Below are 19,189 nucleotides of genomic sequence, written 5' to 3' on the forward strand. Positions count from 1 at the left end.
CCCCTTCACTATCCTGATATCGTACACAATTTTTCTTATGGGATTGTTGCAAGGAAGACCATTGGGAATTATCAGTTGTTATATTTTGTTGCACTGCGTGGCACAAAGCTGCCTCATAATAAGAACGGTAAATTGCTTTTCTGCAGTACAGCAGAGCTTAGTGGCATTAACCATCTCTTCAGTGTAGCAGCCAACTTCAGTGGCCTTCAGTATACAGTATGTTTCACAATATGTACAATATCATGGCATACTATTCGTCCCCTGATCCCGTTTTATAATTTTTTTTCACAAATTCAGAAAATAGCCAGGAATTGCAAATATAAGGGGGAAAATTGATAGAAAAAGAGGTATCTTTAATTTAAAAAAAAATATTCTAGGAAGTTCACAGATTTAGAATAAATCATCATAAGCACTTGTGAAACAAAGGGCAGATCTTCAGCTGCTGTAAATGGACATCCCACAGTTGACTTGAGGATATGGGCCAAAGTGTCTGTCCTCAGACTGAACACTCAGTTCAGACAAAATAGATCTTGTGTAGTTAAGGTGAAAGAAGAAGAGAAAAATAATCTTACAGATTGCAATGTACAGAACTGATTGCATAGGTAAGGCTGGACCCTCCTTTCAGCACCAAGTCCAAGTGACCAGGTTTGTGGAAAGAAAGTTCTGTGGGGACAAGGAAGGAATCCTGCACTAACCAGGTCTTGAGTCTATAGTAGCCCTGTGTGCTCCTGTGCCCTCTACTCCCACCACTCAGTGTGGGGAAAATGACCAGTTCCTCAGTGCAGCAGTGATTCTCTGATTCCGATCCCACCTCCATGCAAGTGTCACTGTGCAGAAATGTGGAGGGAGCTCCTGCATGCAGAAGGTGCAGAGTCCCTGGATAGGCTTGCTAAATTATGGTGCCCTTGCACACCTAACTCACTGCAAGCAACGGCAGTGAAGGAAGGTAGGATTTGCCATGTAGACATTACAAATGTAAGTAAAAGAAGAATCAGGGTTTCAAATGTGATGAATTAAATAAAAACTCTGGTACAAATGAATTCCCTAAAAAATCACCCTTCAGGGTAAAATTACCCACCTATCCAGCCAACTATTTACACTACACCCTGCATTCTAGTATGGAAAATGCACTTCTCCATTTCCCCTCCAGCATTCCAACTGGGCAATTATAAATTTCTCATAATCATACAGAAAAGCAAGATTCAGATTATTAAACATGACTTCTTAATTTGTTGAGGGAACAAAGTGGCCAAATATACATATCTAAAGTACTTAGACTGCTTAACTTTACTTGCACAAGAAGTTCCATTTAATCCACTCTTATGCATAAAGCACGTTCGTAACTATATTTTGCAGGTGTGGGGCCCAATGCCATAATCCCGACCCTCTCCTCTAGAAGGAAAAAGGAAATAGTCACAGCACAGGGAAAATTGCATAGTTATCAAAATCAAAGCGGAAGCTGTCTGCTTATAGGAATATTATGAAGGCTACAGAATATATGAGACCTGCTCAAAGAAGCAGGAAGTTTTGTTTCAAAAACTTTCTCAAAGATGCCCATCAGTATCTCCCCTGTGCTTCCCGTGGGCCTGTCAGTCACTACAGTTAACAGAATTTTCCAGATTATCTACTTTCATCAATTCACCACGTGCTGCGGTAGAGTCACCAGATTTTTCTGTAATGACTAGGTGATAGAGTTGGCATTCAGTTTGTCGGCTCTTGATCTCATGATTAATCATAGAATCATAGAATATCAGGGTTGGAAGGACCTCAGGAGGTCATCTAGTCCAACCCCCTGCTCAAAGCAGGACCAATTCCCAACTAAATCATCCCAGCCAGGGCTTTGTCAAGCCTGACCTTAAAAACCTCTACGGAAGGAGAATCCACCACCTCCCTAGGTAACCCATTCCAGCGCTTCACCACCCTCCTAGTGTGAAAGTTTTTCCTAATATCCAACCTAAACCTCTCCCACTTCAACTTGAGACCATTACTCCTTGTTCTGTCAGCTGCTACCACTGAGAACAGTCTAGATCCATCCTCTTTGGAACCCCCTTTCAGGTAGTTGAAAGCAGCTATCAAATCCCCCCTCATTCTTCTCTTCTGCAGAGAACAGTGTATTCCTAGAACAGTGTGAATCCAGAGTTTACCAAGCCTGGGAAATCTAATGAGGTAGCTGTTGGCATAGAGAACTCCGAGGCAGTCCCTCACCTTCTAAAATATAGGCTTGGCACTTACCACAGTAATGTGACTATGTACTTGGTAGATCTTTGGGAGGAAGGTTAGTAGGAGACTCTACTTGTCCTCATTCTGATGAGCCTGAGTTTGTAATGGAAGTAAATATCTCTTAGAGGCTGCATTTTTATTTATCTTTCTGAGGCTGTTAGACTGCACAATAATTGCAAAAGAACATAATCCTTTAAACAATAATGTATAATTATTATTTTCAGAGGGTTTATTCTTCTCAATTATGCTAGTGTGAATTGGGAGTAACGCCTCCTCAAGCCAGTGGAATTGCTCTCAATTTATGCTGATGTAACGGAGAGCAGAATTTCCCTTTAAAGTATTTATTATATAGGTAATAATGATACACATCCATTTCAAGAGGACTTATCCTACACAGTATGGCTAACTATTTTTAAAATAAAAATTTAAATGCTTCCATCCTGCACATTAAATACAGTTAATTAAAATTTAAGAAATGCCCCATATATAATAAAAGTGAAAATCTGTGAAGTTCTTGACCACCCTTCCAGGCCAGGGCTAATCTTGTCTCCTTCAGTTTATTTTATGCTCGTACTTCTCTCAAAAGTGACACCATATAGCCAGCTGGAGGTTGAGCAATTTAGGATACGTCTACACTGCAAAATAAAGGTGTGTTCTTAACCCATGTTGGCTAACTCAGGTTAAAAACAGCAGTGAAGACATGACAACTTGACTTTAAAGTGGGTTAGCAGCTCAAGTTCAAGTCTATAGGGAAGCCTATTACATAAACCCAAGTTAGCTAATGCAGGTTAGATAAGCTGAGTTAAGATCACACCTTTTTTTGCAGTGTAGACATGCCTTTAGTGGTGGTAGCACAGGGCAGTTTATTTTATAGGCAATTAATAATTAGCACAAAGAAGAAAACAATCATAAGAACGGCCATACTGGGTCAGACCAAAGGTCCATCTAGCCCATTATCCTGTCTTCTGACTGTGGCCAATGCCAGGTGCTTCAGAGGGAATGAACAGAACAGGTAATCATCAAATGATCCATCCCCTGTCACCCATTCCCAGCTTCAGGCAAACAGAGGTTAGGGACACCATTCCTTCCCATCCTGGCTAATAGCCATTGATGGACCTATCCTCCATGAATTTATGTAGTTCTTTTTTGAACCTGTTATAGTCTTGGCCTTAACATCCTCTGGCAAAGAGTTCCACAGATTGACTGTGTTGTGTGAAGAAATATTTCCTTTTGTTTTTAAACCTGCTGCCTATTAATCCCTGAAAAGGGAGAAAAAATTCAAAATGCCATACATGAGAATTTAACGTTTGGCAATTTGCACTACAGAGCTAAAACATTTCCTGATGTGCCCTTTTAAACTGCTAAGCTGTGCATATGAAACAGTCACCTATTTATCTTGCGTATTAAATAAGGATCATTATGTTTTTAAAATGAGAGAGAGCACTTAATCTTGGAGAATTCCGTATGCTGGGTTATATAGTTTAGTAGCTTTCTCACACAAGCAGCATTCAAATGAATCTCCCAGAATGAAGTTAGGGAGTAAAGGCATAGAAATACAAACACTAACAATAGGCACCCGGGGAAATAAATTAGGCATGTGGCAGTTCAATTGCCCAAGATCTTTCACTTGCTGAATTCTCGGTCTGAGGTTGGCAGTAAGATGTGTATTGCTGTTATCTGGGTTGTACTATATGGCAATCAATAACACAGGCTTGGGAAAGGGCATGGAGCCATCAGCCGCAGACTGAGGGGCAGGAGAGGCAATGCTGGCCAATGGCTGCACTTCAGGGAACCCCCATTGGAAAAAGGAATCTCCCAACATCTCCCCAAGCCACTGAGCGGATACTGAGCAGATGCTTTCTGGCCTTTAGGCACTTACAGTAAGACAATATTACAGATAACATTAGATTGGACGGTTTGGGCTTTTGGTTTTATTTTGGAGGTTAGGGCGGGTGGAAGAAGGGTAAAGTGTTGCAGCAGCAGCTATGATGAAACCTTTTTGCTTGGGCAGCTGGCCAGGTGAAAGGAGGGGTAGCAGGAAAAGATGTTTTTGAGGAAAGAAAAGTATCTAATTCAGACAACATGATCCCTAGACATCAGCTTGAACTTTGTGCTCCGGATGCTGTTTGTCCATCGTTCTGTCTTTCCTATTTAGAATGTAAACTCCTTGGGCAGGGAATGTGTCCTCCTATGTGTATGTTCATTACCTAACATGATAGGGCTTCAGTGCTGATTGTGATCTTAGGGCACTACTGGAATATGAACTTGAATCATGATTATTAGAATGACCCATGCTTGTTTTACTTATGACTGAAAGTAATATAGAATAGTCACTGAGAGTTCTACTTTACTGATTTTCTGTTCACTTAAAACATACATGTCTCCCGAGCTGTCTTTTGACTGTCTTCCTGAAGAAACAACAGGACCATTTCTTATCTCAGTCGAACCAATGTAATCCTGAGTAAGTCAATGGAGATCAGAGTGTAGCCCATAAACTTTTTCATTAGGAAACATATTATTCAGTTGGAGTGCTGGTGAACAGTGCTAGATGTATGGAAAACTTAAGTGCTCTATCCACTGAAGAGTACAACATATTCAGTGGCACTGCGAGCTTCCGCATGATGCCCTGCTGACATGCCTCAGTGCTGAAACTGAAAGACTGCACTTAAGCATTTAAATATAGTTCAGCTTTGATGCCCTCTCAGGCATTGACATTTGAACTTATACTGCCAGAATATGCAGAATATGGCAGTGTAAGTTGTAGTGTGCCCTAAAGTGTTGCACTGTAACTGCCCTGTGTAGACCCTGCTAGTCTGAATGAAAATGTACTTAGTTCCTGTTAATGTGGTCCACTTTCATTTGCACTAGCAGGGTCTAGCAGCATGTAGTTAGAGTAACTCTTTGGTGCGCATGCAGTTCACACTGCTGTAGTCTGCACTGTAGGGCTGTGTACACAAGCCCTAAGGCTTCATTCGCATAGGCCACTGAAGATCTCCCTTAGGGAAGTGACATTTGACAACTAACAGCCTGAGCTAGATTTGAGCCAGTAACTGAGATGAATGTTTCTGCAGATCATGTTTGAGGCCTGGGAACATTCTGATCCTTCACAAGACTTTTCTATCCCATCTGACCTTTCTGATTATTTTTTCCATTTTGTAAATACAATTCAAGTATCTCGTGAATCCTATATTGGCAGGTAATAAATGAACTGTAACAGAATGTGTCCTTTCTTATAATGCAAGAATAGAGAGAGAGCCAGCAAAATGAAAGGGTCAATAGGAGCACCTAATTTACCTTCTCTGTGACATTCATTATTTTGTATGCTTCTGTCATGTCCCCTTATTTGCTTCCTCTCTAATTCAGCCTCCTCTGACTCAGTCAGTAATTGGGTTTTTTTTTTAATAGAACCTAAGCTATTTCACTGTCTCAGTCTCATTCAAATGACTTCCCTCTTCCCCTTTAATCTCTTTTCATGCTTGTTGTGAATTATTGTTAGTTAATAGAGAGATAGCTACTGTGGAATTTGCTTTTCAGGCCAACCACATTCTAGTAGCAGACCTAGTAACATTAGCATTGGGATTCCCTCAGAGAACTTTTCCACTTTTCCAGAATGCTTTATTCAGTTCTGGAAGAACCCTTCATCCAGTTCTCTGGGATCCAAAAAACTCAGTTCGACTCCAGCTCGTCACTCCAGTTACTTTATTAGGCATGTAACAGCTCTTGGGTTTAGATATGAGGATACCACAATTCCAATTCATGTCACACTCTACACACTTGACTTTATATACATATTTCCTAGCTGCTAACATCTATACCAGTGGTTTTCAACCAGGGGTATGCGTACCACTGGGGGTACGCAGAGGTCTTCTGGGGGTACACCAATTCTTCTAGATATTTGCCTAGTTTTACAACAGGTTACATAAAAAGCATTGGAGAAGTCAAACTAAAATTTCATATAGACAATGACTTGTTTATATTGCTCTATATACTAAACACTGAAATGCAAATACAATATTTATATTCCAATTGATTTTTTATAATTATACGATTAAAACTAAAGTAAGCAAATTTCCAGTAATAGTGTGCTGTGACACTTGTATTTTTATGTCTGATTGTGTAAGCAAGTAATTCTTAAGTGAGATGAAACTTGGGGGTATGCAAGACAACTCAGACTCCTGAAAGGGATATAATAGTTTGGAAAGCTTCAGAGCCACTGATCTATACTACTTGTATGTAAGGACCATATTGCATAAGGCAAGCTAATCAGTTCAAGATGTTTCTGCCTACTTTTTTACTATAAACATACACACAATAGCTTAGCTAGTTCCTGCCTCCTTTATTTATTCTAAACATACACAACAGTTAGTTGTTTCAGCAAGTACTTGTTTGGGGTTGTCTTGTCTTAACTTGGGCCTGCTCGTGTCAGCTAAGTTATCCCTGCAATTAGTTATGCTCATCCTAAGAAGCATATTTTACTGTGATGGTTTTTCACATTTAAATGTGGTGCAGGTGGGTTCAGGATCTCATTTTTGGGTATCATTGTGACAGAAAGTAATGCTGTAGAGCCATGCAAAGAGATACAAGGCTATTTTTCTGACTCACCCTGGCAACCAGACCAGGTGAGTCCATAGGTGCTGGAACTATGGGTGTGAGGGATGCTGCTGCACCCTCTGGCTTGATGTAGTTTCCATTATATGCAGGCTTACAGTTTGATTCATTAGCTCTCAGCACCCCCACTATACAAATTGTTCCAGCACCTCTGGATGAGTCTCTTTAGATCCAATTTGAGAGTATAAAAGACCCGAGTCTCTCCAAGGCAAAAGGAGAGATAGGAAGTTGTGCAGATAGAAACCCTAGGAACAGCCAACTTAAGAGGGGTGCTTAGGGTAAGGTTTATGTTTATTGTTTACGTTAAGGATATAAGAAGACCCCACCAATTGGCCTATTGCATGTGTGCTGAGTTGAGAGTGGAGTGAGGGTCCATGTACACTTATTAATTAATAACTTTGTTTTTTAAACTCCATTTACATTTTGCAGGTGATGGAAGTCAAAGGCCAAATGATCCATGTGCCCGAGTCAAATTCTATTTTGTTTTTGGGTTCCCCTTGCGTGGACAAGCTGGATGAACTGATGGGCCGAGGCCTACATCTTTCTGACATACCTATCCACGATGCTACCCGTGACGTCATATTGGTTGGGGAGCAGGCAAAGGCCCAAGATGGCTTGAAGAAACGAATGGATAAACTGAAGGCAACGTTAGAGCGAACACACCAAGCTCTGGAAGAGGAGAAAAAGAAGACAGTGGATCTTCTTATTTCTATTTTCCCAGAAGAGGTGGCTCAACGGTTGTGGCAGGGGCAGCAAGTTCAGGCCAGGAAGTTTGATGATGTTACCATGCTCTTCTCAGACATCGTTGGCTTCACAGCTGTGTGTGCCCAGTGCACCCCCATGCAGGTGATCAGCATGCTGAATGAGCTGTACACTCGATTTGACCATCAGTGTGGATTCCTGGATATCTATAAGGTAAGGTACTTCAGTTCATACATTAGGGAAAGCATATCCTAGCTTGCCCTCTTCGCTTACTTCCTAAGTTGCAAAAACAATTTTAATAAAGCTGGTTGGAAAATGTTATGGTTTTTGTTTGTGGAGAATTTTGAGTTTTTGGTGGAAAAATTTGAAATAAAAAATAGCTTGGTTGAAAACAAATATATTTTTGATTCTGAAATGCCACTGCAGTACCTTATGGGAGCTGCAGTTTAGGTGCCTCATCCTTTCATTTTCCTCTGTGGGCTGGGCTCCCTAGTCAGACTATGTCTTCCATCATGCACAATAGTCTCACCTTTTTTCTGAGAGGAGGTGATGCACAATGATAGATGCATAGCCATCGTGTATTACAACTGAAGAAGTCAGACTGGAGACCTTACTTCATAGAAGAGAATGAGGCACTGGAATGACAGCTTCCATGAGGTACTTCAGTGGCCTTTTAATGTCAGAATACTTTGGTTTTGGGCTAAAAACTGAAATATTTGTATTTTTTGGACAATCAGTTTTTCAACAAATAAATCAATATTATCCACAGAAAGCTGACAGTTTTCACAACAAATCTTTATTGGTAAACCTTGTTTTTTTGCAGGAAAAAGGTTCAATGTAATTTGTTTACTAACCCTAGTTTTCAGGCTCTGTTAGTTTAAACAAGGAGAAATAACTCTTATTTGGAGATGTACATGCAGACCTTTTAAGAGAAAATATTGTAGGAGAGTTCTGCTTAAAGGATGGTTTATTCATAGGTTATGCTGTGTTTTGTGATTTAATAAAGAAGGGGCCAGATCTTTATCTTCAGCTGGTGTAAATCAGTGTAACTCCATTGCAGCCAATGGGAATACACCAATCTAAACCAGTTGAGATTCAGGAAAATATCCTTGTTAGTAATCTGTTAGAATCTCTTTAATTTTTTTTTTAAGCAAAAGAACACTTTGTTAATGCATTCTATCCCATTTGCACTTGCTTCTAAGTCCTTTCAGATTTGAATGGTTCCTATTGTAATTCTGAGGTCCCAAACTCCACCTGTGTGTTTTATGTTCCAGGTCATGTTCAAAATTAAAGGGTTGCATTTTCTGTTTCGGGTTCAGATGTGACAAGTTGGTGGAAATCTCATGAACAGCTGACGTTGTGAGATTGTCTCCAGTCAAGGGTTCATAAATCTGCTAGGATTCGTCAATCTCAGTTGATTTGCATCAATAGGACCAAATCTAGTTGAGAACAGCTCATGAGATTTCACTGAATCTGAACCTTAACGCTAATCTGTGGCTCTAGATCTGAACACTGATTCCTCATCTCATTCTACTTGTTAAGAAACTACAGTATAATACAAGGTGTAACAAAGGGAAAAAAAATCTGATGGGTCAAGGAGAGTAGCACAACATGGAAAGTGAAACTGAAATATGATGGGTAACAGTAAACCGATCCACACAAAGATTTCATCCATACATTTAAAATACAGACTCTAAGAAATATTAAAAAACAAAACAGCATTTCAGAGGGATAGCAGAGGCAGCAAGTAACAGGCCTGGGTGTCTCTTTGTGACAACAAGCAATAAAAGCCCACAGATCTACTTCTAATTTGCACATACATGTATTTATGAAAGACTGCTTGTGTAACATTGTGGGGTCTGGGCCCAATGTAGTCTTTTAGGCTCGATTCACAAGGGATTTAGATGTTGGGGCAGTCCCAACACCTACGTTATGGGTGTCTAGAAAAATCACAGGAACAATCCTGTGACCCAGAAAGCCTGAGTTAGTTGCTTCTATACAGTGAATGGAGAAAGATAGGCACTTTAGAATACAGTTAACAACAGCAAGCATGCTAGGCAGGGAGCCACCTAAACTAGCCAATAGGAGATGCTGACTAGAGGGATATGTCCTAAACCCCACCCCCTCACGGAGATAGGTGTCCAAGCTCACACTGCAGGGAGGCTCCTGTCTTTGCAAGTGATTCAGAACCAGGAACTGCTCTCCTGGAGTCAGGCACTTAGGTGCCTTAGGTAAGAATAATTTAGGCAGGCACCTAACCCAACACAAAACACGCATAGGAGGAAGTGGTGCCTACCTTGTAACTTTTAGCGCAGTAGTTAGTGCACTCCTCCAGGATGTGTGAGACCCAGATTCAGTTCCCCACCTTTACTAATAGGGGGAAATAGAGTTGAACCGGGGTCTCCCACAGGGCTAAGTGCTATAACCACTGAGCTATGGGGTTCTCTAACATGGGCATCCCTCAAATTTCTCTTGTTGAAGCTGTTCCACTCTGGATAAAGAATGAGAGTGATTGAACCAAAGAGAGAAGGAAAGTGGGAATGACTCTCTAACCCCATGGTTAGGGCACCCATATGGGAGACCCATGTTCAAATCCCTTCTCCCCCTTTAGCAGAGTGGGCAATTGAACCTATCTTTCTCAGATTACAAGGGCTCGAACCACTGGGCTAAAAATCTTAAGGTGACCACCACCTCTTCTGGCTAGAAATTCAGTCAGCAGTCTGAGTACACTTACCAGATCGGGCCCCGAATGTGAGTCCAGGTATCTACATCCCCCTCAATTTGTGAATTGCTCTGAGGCTTAGATGGGAAATAGACATCCAGACACTGAAGCCTGGTCTACACTAGGAGGTTATGTCGAATTTAGCAGCGTTAACTCGAATTAACCCTGCACCCGTCCACACAACGAAGCTATTTATTTTGACATAGAGGTCTCTTTAAATCGATTTAGGGTAGGTGTGGATGTAATTCGACACTAATAGCTCCGGGAGCTATCCCACAGTGCACCACTCTGATGCTCTGGACAGCAGTCCAAGCTCGAATGCTCTGAGCAGCCACACAGGAAAAGCCCCGGGAAAATTTGAATTCCTTTTCATGTCTGGCCAGTTTGAATCTCATTTCCTGTTTGGACATCGTGGCGAGCTCAGCAGCACTGGCAACGATGCAGAGCTCTCCAGCAGAGGTGACCATGCAATCTCAGAATAGAAAGAGGGCCCCAGCATGGACTGATCGGGAAGTCTTGGATCTGATCGCTGTGTGGGGTGATGAGTCTGTGCTTTTGGAGCTGTGATCGAAAAAACGGAATGCGAAGATCTATGAGAAGATCTCCAAAGCCATGACGGAGAGAGGATACAGCCGGGATGCAACACAATGCCGTGTGAAAATTAAGGAGCAGAGACAAGGGTACCAGAAGACCAAAGAGTCAAACGGACACTCCGGATCCCAGCCCCAGACATGCCGTTTCTACGAGGCACTGCGTTCCATTCTAGGTGCGTTCGCCACCACTACTCCACCACTGTCTGTGGACTCTGACGATGGGGTATTGTCAACGGCTGCTTCCTCGGAGATGTTCGCGGATGGGGAAGATGAGGAAGCAGATGAGGAGGACGAGGCAGTCGACAACGCTTTCAACGCTGATTTCCCCGACAGCCAGGATCTCTTCATCACCCTCACGGAGATCCCCTACCAACCCTCCCAAGGCAGTAACCCAGGCCGTGAATCAGGGGAAACATCAGTAGGTAAGTGTTTTAAACATTTATTTTGAACAGAATAGGAATGGTATCTTAACAATGGGTTTTTCATGATTAGTTTGCCCTAGGCGCTTTAGTTTCTAGTCCTTGCCAGTGCAGCTACTGGAAAATTCTGTCAATATGTCCAGGGATAGAGCAGAAATCCTCCTGGGACATCTCCATGAAGGTCTCCTGGAGGTATTGTGAAAGCCTTTGCATCAGGTTCCTGGGGAGAGCGGCCTTATTGCATCCTCCATGGTAGGAAACTTTTCCGCGCCAGGCTAGCTGCAAGTACTCCGGGATCATTGCCTCGCAAAGCATGGCGGCATACGGCCCTGGTGCTTGCTGGCATTCACGCAGCATGCACTCTTTCTCTGTCTCCGAAATCCTCATCAGAGTGATATCACTCATGGTGACCTGCTTTGAATTAGGGGAATGTTAGTATTGGGACTGATTGCCTGGTCCTTTACATAACTGTAACCGGCCGTTTACAGCCATGCAGTGGAGGCGTGACAGGGGCAGCATGCAGGGATCTTTCCCGGGGACAGCCGCGAGGGGGGTGGGACAGGGGCAGAGTTCATGCTGGCCGGATTGCCAGCAGCAGGAACTGGCCATCGCTAGGAGCATTGCTTGGAACGCGAAAGGAGGGCACTGCTATAAATTAATCTTTAAGCAGCAGAAGTCTACTGCTTACCATGTCCGCCTGCTAGCCGAATTCCGTTGTCTGGCCCCGCTTGTGTGATCTGTACAGCAAGACCCCAGGCACTCAATGGGAAGGCTGAAAATTCGACCTTGTACTGAGTGCGCATGTGATAGGTGCTGTGCATGGTCTTGTTCATAGAGACTATATTCATTGTTCGCAAAACTGTATCTTTGTGAGGAATTCACTCCCTTTTCCCCATCCCACAGCTGCGAGTGTCTCCCGAGCTACCCCAGCATCCCCCTCCCAGAGGCTGGCGCAGATCAGGCGACGAAAGAGAAGGACACAGGACAAGATGTTCTCAGAACTTATGGGCTGCTCCCGAGCCGAGGCGGCACAGCAGACCCAGTGCAGGGAGAAGATGTCACAATACCAGCGATCACACAGCGAATGGGAGGACAGGTGGCGGCAGGAAGACCAGCAGGCAACTCAAATGCTGCTTGGACTAATGAGGGAGCAAACGGACACGCTCCGGCGCCTTGTAGATGTTCTGCAGGACCGGAGGCAGGAGGACAGAGCCCCGCTGCATTCTATCTTTAACCGCCCTCCCCCGCCACAAAGTCCTATCCTCCCCTCACCCAAAGTCCCAAGAAGGAGGGGCGTCAGGGGCCGTGAAAACAGTCACTCCACCCCTGCAGACTGCTCAAGTAACAAAAGGCTCTCATTCCCAAAGATTTGATAAGTCCTTTCCTTCACTCCAAAAGCACCTCACTCAAGCCCCCCTCCCAGTTTCATCCCCTAACTGTGTAGTTGTTAATAAAAAATACGTTTCTGTTAATTACTGTTTCCGTCATGTTCTTTTTAGAGGAGAGTGTGTTTGAAGGGGGTGGGGGGAAGGGGGTTGGTAATTGGAGAGGAGAGTCACCTTTACCAGGGTACAGACACGGGGGCAGGTTCAGCAGAAGGTCTCACACACACATTGCAGTCACTAGGCACCCTGGTCAGTCTGGGAGGTGGTTTTCATGTTCTGTGTGGGGGGGCTATGTGAGTTTGTGGCGGGGGAGGGCAGTTACAGATCTTATGCAGCGGTCCTTAGCCTGGATGACAGAGCCACACAGCAGGGGATCTGTAACCGCCCTCCCCCGCCACAAACTCACATAGCGCCCCCCCCCCCCCCCAATCCCAAAAAGGAGGGGTGGCAGGCTCCGTTGAAACAACCAGTCCACCACTGTGGACCGCTCTAGGAGCAGGAGCCTGTCATTCCTCAAGTTTAGAAGCGTCCTTTCCATCACTACACCTGCTCCCCACCACAGTCTGCGTCCCAGTTTCAAAACTTTACCACAAAATCCTTAATAAAGAAAACGGTGTTAATGAACAAAGTTTCATTTATTTTATTTTTAAAGGTGTGTTGGAAGAGGTGGAAAGGGGTTGGTAACTGCAGAGGATAGTCAACATTAACTGGGTAAAGAAATGGGGGCAGGTTCAGCTTCTGAATAAACAAACTTAATAGTCACAGGTTACCCTGCTCACTCTGGAACCTAGCTTTCAAAGCTTCCCGGATGCACAGCGCATCCCACTGGGCTCTTCTAATCGCCCGGCTGTCTGGCTGGGCGTAATCAGCAGCCAGGTGATTTGCTCAATCTCCCACCCCGCCATAACTGTCTCCCCCTTGCTGTCACAGAGATTGTAGAGCACACAGCCAGCTGCAATAACAATGGAGATATTGGTTTCGCTGAGATCAGAGTGAGTCAGTAAGTTTCTCCATCTCCCCTTCAGACGTCCAAAAGCACACTCCACCACCATTCTGCACTTGCTCAGCCGGTAGTTGAAGAGTTCTTTTTCACTGTCCAGGGCGCCTGTATAGGGCTTCAAGAGCTAGGGCATTAGCGGGTAGGCTGGGTCCTCGAGGATGACTATAGGCATATACACATCCCCAACAGTTATTTTGTGGTCCGGGAAGTAAATACCTTCCTGCAGCCATCTAAACAGACCAGAGTTCCTGAAAATGCGAGCATCATGAACCTTGCCCGGCCATCCGACGTTGAGGTTGGTAAAACGTCCCCTATGGTCCACCAGTGTTTGCAGCACCATTGAAAAGTAGCCCTTTTGGTTAATGTACTGGGTGGCCTGGTGGGCCAGTCCCAGGATAGGGATGTGAGTTCCATCTATAGCCCCACCGCAGTTTGGGAATCCCATCGCAGCGAAGCCATCTATGATCACCTGCACGTTTCCCAGGATCACTACCTTTGAGAGCAGTAGCTCAACGATTGCGTTGGCTACTTGCATCACAGCAACCCCCATGGTAGATTTGCCCACTCCAAAGTGATTCGTGACTGACCGATAGCTGTCTGGCGTTGCAAGCTTCCAGAGGTTTATAGCCACTCGCTTCTGGACAGTCAGGGCTGCTCGCATCTGGGTGTCCTTGCGCTTCAGGGCAGGGGACAGTAACTCACAAAGTTCCAGGAAAGTTCCCTTACGCATCCGAAAGTTTTGCAGCCACTGTGATTCATCCCAGACCTGCAGCACTATGCGGTCCCACCAGTCAGTGCTTGTTTCCCAGGCCCAGAATCGCCGTTCCACAGCATCAACATGACCCATTGCCACCATGATGTCCACGACGCGGGGTCCCGTGCTTTGTGAGAAGTCTGTGCCCCTCTCAGACTTAATGTCCTCACTGCGTTGCCGTAGCCTCCTCGCCGAATTTCTCAGCATCTGCCTCTGAAAAAGGTGGATGATAAGGTGCGAGGTGTTGACAACGGCCATAACTGCAGCGATGATCGCAGCAGGCTCCATGCTCATGGTGCTGTGGCGTCCGCACTGTCAATCACCAGAAAAGTGCGCGAACTGATTGCCCGCTGGCGCTTTCAGGGAGGGAAGGCGGGAGTGACGGTTGAATGATGACAGTTACCCAAAACCACCCTCGACACATTTTTTGCCCCAGCAGGCATTGGGGGCTCGACCCAGAATTCCAATGGGCAGCGGGGACTGCGGGAACTGTGGGATAGCTGCCCACAGTGCACCGCTTCTAATGTCGACGCTTGCCCTGTTAGTGTGGACTCACAAAGTCGAATCACTGTCCTTAGTGTGGATACACACGTTCGACTTTGTAATATTGGTTCCACAAATTCGCTTTAAGTAAAATCTTACTACTCTCGTAGTGTAGACATAACCTTAGAGAAAGACAGCAGGATACATGCCCGGTGGCAGAAACTTAGGCACCGAGTCAGCATAGGCACCTGCAGCGTTGGGTGGGAGTTCTGTGACTTGCTGTAGAGCCTAAAACTGGGACTGTCACATCACCTAAAACCAGCCTTAGGGCTTGTACACACTACCATTTATGTTGGTATTACTTACGTAGCTCAGGGGTATGAATAAGCCACCCCTCTGAGTGATGTAAGTTACACCGACCTCATTGCCGGTGCAGACAGCATTCTGTTGGCAGGAGAGCTTCTCCTATTGACATAGGTACTGCCTCTCATGGAAGTGGTTTTATTTTGCCGATGGGGCTCTCTCCCATCGCCATAGAGTGTCTTCACCAGACACGCTACAGTGGCTCAGTTGCATTGGTGCAGCTGTGCCACTGTAGCACTTCTAGTGTAGTGTAGACTAGCCCTTAGGCATCTAAATCCCCATGTGTTTACCTTTGTGAATCATGCTTTAGATCTAGCGCTCTTCAGTCCTTCCCTATTCCTGATTTCTTGACCTTTCTCCGCCTTTCCATTAGGAGGTTCATTGGATATAATCATTTTGCTGCTAATAAAAACATTTTAAATTCCCTATACATTGACCTCTAGATGTTGCTTAATAAATTTATGAACAAGAAAATTTCTCCGATGTTTCAGTGTGTTACATTTTACTGTCAGAGAATTGATACGGTTTGACTAACCAAACTGTAACCAATCTTGACAAAGTGTGACCTGGGATCCATCAGATAAGTGTCTTGGAATTTGGTTATTTTTTATAATGTCTGTGCTGGTTTTTATGTATAATTTTTCCCAAGATCTGAAGTGTAAAAATGAAAACCTGATGAAACTAACTTTTTATAATACCTAGTCCTTCTTGTAAACAAACTGGAAGGTGAAACCTCAGTGATATTTGGTGATATTCCCATTACGTGATCCTTGAAAGACACTGATAAAACACCCTGATTAACAAGCACACATTGGTTTACATTCCCCTTTTTTTGCTATCAAAAGACTTGTAAACATCACTGATAATAGTTAGCGAGCATCTTATTTTCTTTTGTGCCCGTGAAGTAGCTTAATAAAATTATATCAGTAAATCACTAACTGCTTCTGAAGTTAAAGATTTAGGGTCCAGTAGTGTAATCCTTACTAATGTAAGGCCATGTCTACACTAGGGAGCTTACAGCAGCACAGCTGTACCAATGCAGCTGTGCTGCTGTAAAATCACCCATGTAGCCACCCTATGCCGACAGGAGAGAGCTCTCCCATCGACATAATTAAACCCCCTCCAACAAGTGGCGGTAGCTATGTCCGCGGGAGAGAGTCTCCCACCAACATAGTGCTGTCCACACCAGCGCTTCTGTCGGTGGGACTTGTCAGTCAGAGGGGTGGTTTTTTTCACACCCTGGAGCAATGTAAGTTATAGCAACAAAAGTATCAGAGGGGTAGCCGTGTTCGTCTGGATCTGCAAAAAGCAATAGAGAGTCCTGTGGCACCTTTAAGACTAACAGATGTATTGGAGCATAAGCTTTCGTGGGTGAATGCCCACTTCGTCGGATGCATGCAATACATCTGTTAGTCTTAAAGGTGCCACAGGACTCTCTGTTGCTAGCAACAAAAGTGTTAGTGTAAACATAGCCTTAGTGAACACTTACCCACCATGGACTGCTAGGGAGGTTAGGCAGCAGTAACATGGAAGGTTTCAAAAAGGGGAGATGTAAACACAATGTAGCCCTGCCCCTACATAATGTGACAGGGTGGGCTGTCAAGATTCAAGGAACCATGAGGCCCATTAACTTCAATGGGGCTACTCACGTGAGTAATGCCTGTCAAGCAACAGTTGACTAGTCAGACCTGTAGTCGCTATCTGAAGGATGTGGATAAGATCTATTTAATAAGATTCCAATAAGGCATCCACTATGCAGCACTGCTGAAATCATGTGCTCCAGAAGGAGGCTCTGGGCCTGATTCTGATCCCAGCTGCAGTGGTATAAATTGGGAGGAACTTCACGGAACTATTATGGTATTTACATATAAAACGGTGGCGTGTTCAGTGGCTGCTCCCTCTTATCTCCCTGAAAGGCACAGTGGGAATAGGAGACAGTGCCGTAGCTCGGTCCACCTAGAGCTGCGCCTCATAAACAAACGTAGTGTTGAACATATGTCCTGAGTGCACCCAGGAGTCATTCCATCTCCTCCCTTCCCCCAAGCACAATGTCTTCTAGATCTGCCTTCCAGGCAGTCGCCTCAGGTGTCACTCTTTGCCATAGGGTTTGTCTGTGTGGCATGATCAAGCCCCGACTTACTTGAAATGAAAAAAAAAATTGAAAATATGTAACTTTACCCTTGAGCTTTTTATCTCTCTACTTTTGGAACAATAAATACATTAATCACAGAAATAACAGCCTGCAGTGAAAATGGTTTCCATTAGCAGCTTAGTGAAGAGCATGCCAGTGAAATTATAGTGCTATGCAAAGGGCAAGTTCAGTTTCTCTCTGCTCCCACAGCCTGAACAGAACTATGGAAACACCAGCTCCCTGGTCTTAAACTAACAAACATAGTAGCCATTAGGATGAGGACACCCCAAAAATATGAGGGTGAGGAAGCTGAAATATGGTAAAAGGTAGGGGCTATTCATACTTATGCATGAAGGACGTCAAGGCTGACGGCACATCTGGTCTTAGGTAAAACTGTTGGAGTTCTCCACTGGCATGCTGGAGTTAGACTAGGGTCCATCTCAACCTTCCCCAAGGATAGAGAGAGTATTCAGATGCTTCCAAGTGCACATTCCTGAGGGACATCCAGAAGGAGCCTGGGACCTTTAGAAATTGTCTCTATAGCCCTCTTTATACTAGACAGTTTGCCTTTGACTAAAACTGTTTTGGTAATAAAACTATGAAGAAAAGAATATTAATGGGAGCAGACTTGTGTCCTCTGTGGATGGGCACAGAGGATGATGCAGACTGAGCAGTAGGTTACACACTTGTTCTTTACAGAGGAGGCTCATCCTGAGTGTCTGAGGCCCACACCATTTTAAATCATGGGAAGTCTTACTTATGTAACCAGTGGCCATCTTGGTTGACATACCAGGGATTGAACCAAGCCCCTCGGGACCTGAAAGCATAAGTTGCTACAGCTTGAGCTAAAGAGCAGGGATCTTAAGCCTACCTCTGTAAGAGACCTCTTGGATCGAGCACAGACAGGGATGTGTAACACTTACCAGTGAGTCACAGGTGCAGGAGTAACTCCACTTAAGTAAGCTGAGTTACACCCATTTCTTCCAGGGATATATTTGGTATTTCAGTTCAGTAAGGGATCAGGTGCTCTGATAACATTTATCTGTGAAAGCAACTTATGAAATCCATAGAGGAAAATATCTTACATATGGAATATAATTAATTCTATAAAACACATTTCATATGTGGTGTATGGCAATTTTTTAAATAGAATAATGGATGGGTACCTATAATGCAGTACTGATCAGAGAAATGAAAGTGGTTGCAAAATTTTATGATGAGCTTATTTTCTATCTGAAAGATCAGCAGTTTTCAAACGGATTCTGTGGAGTCTGATGGCCTGAAGAGCACTTGGTGGTGGTCTGTATGGTGACGGCTGTCCCTTTTGGTTTCCAGCTGCTAAATCACATGAAAAAGAATCTAAAATTATTCATTACTTTCCTAATGTTAAGTAATTGGTGTAGTTGCTATGGAGATGTTATATGATCACAGAGAAAATAGTTCATGTGATCACAAATGGGCGAGGAGGTGGTGTCATGGAACATCTATAAAGTTGTCAGAAAAAACAGTAGAAAAAGCTTGAGGACCCTTCAGCTAAATGACTATAATAGCAAATCTGACAATGTATCCTCTGCAATAGCTGTCACACAGACTTGGACATTAGGGGCCTGTAGCGAAGTGAGACTCACTGGTGCGGCACCTCCCGCTGGTCATCCTGGGAATTAGCTCTTTTTCAGCTCCAGAGCACCCTCTGACGGCTGATGTCTCGCCTGCCTCAGGCCCTGTGTCCCTCCTGGACCCCGGTACCCTTTTCCTCAGAGTTCTGCCCCAGCAGTAGCCCCACTCTCTGGGTCTCCACTCCCAGGGGAG

The 19,189-nt window shown here is 44.2% G+C and overlaps 1 protein-coding gene across 1 annotated transcript in view; it reads left to right on the forward strand.

Annotated features, from left to right (window-relative positions):
* GUCY1A2 (guanylate cyclase 1 soluble subunit alpha 2) overlaps positions 1–19,189 on the forward strand; it is a 281,924-nt gene that overhangs the window by 131,264 nt on the left and 131,471 nt on the right. Inside the window, exon 5 of the mRNA XM_034758855.1 lies at positions 7,258–7,743. Coding sequence (XP_034614746.1) covers positions 7,258–7,743 — 486 coding nt within the window. The remainder of the gene's footprint in view (positions 1–7,257; positions 7,744–19,189) is intronic.

Source organism: Trachemys scripta, chromosome 1 (genome assembly GCF_013100865.1).
Source record: "Trachemys scripta elegans isolate TJP31775 chromosome 1, CAS_Tse_1.0, whole genome shotgun sequence".
Lineage (NCBI taxonomy): Eukaryota > Metazoa > Chordata > Testudines > Emydidae > Trachemys > Trachemys scripta.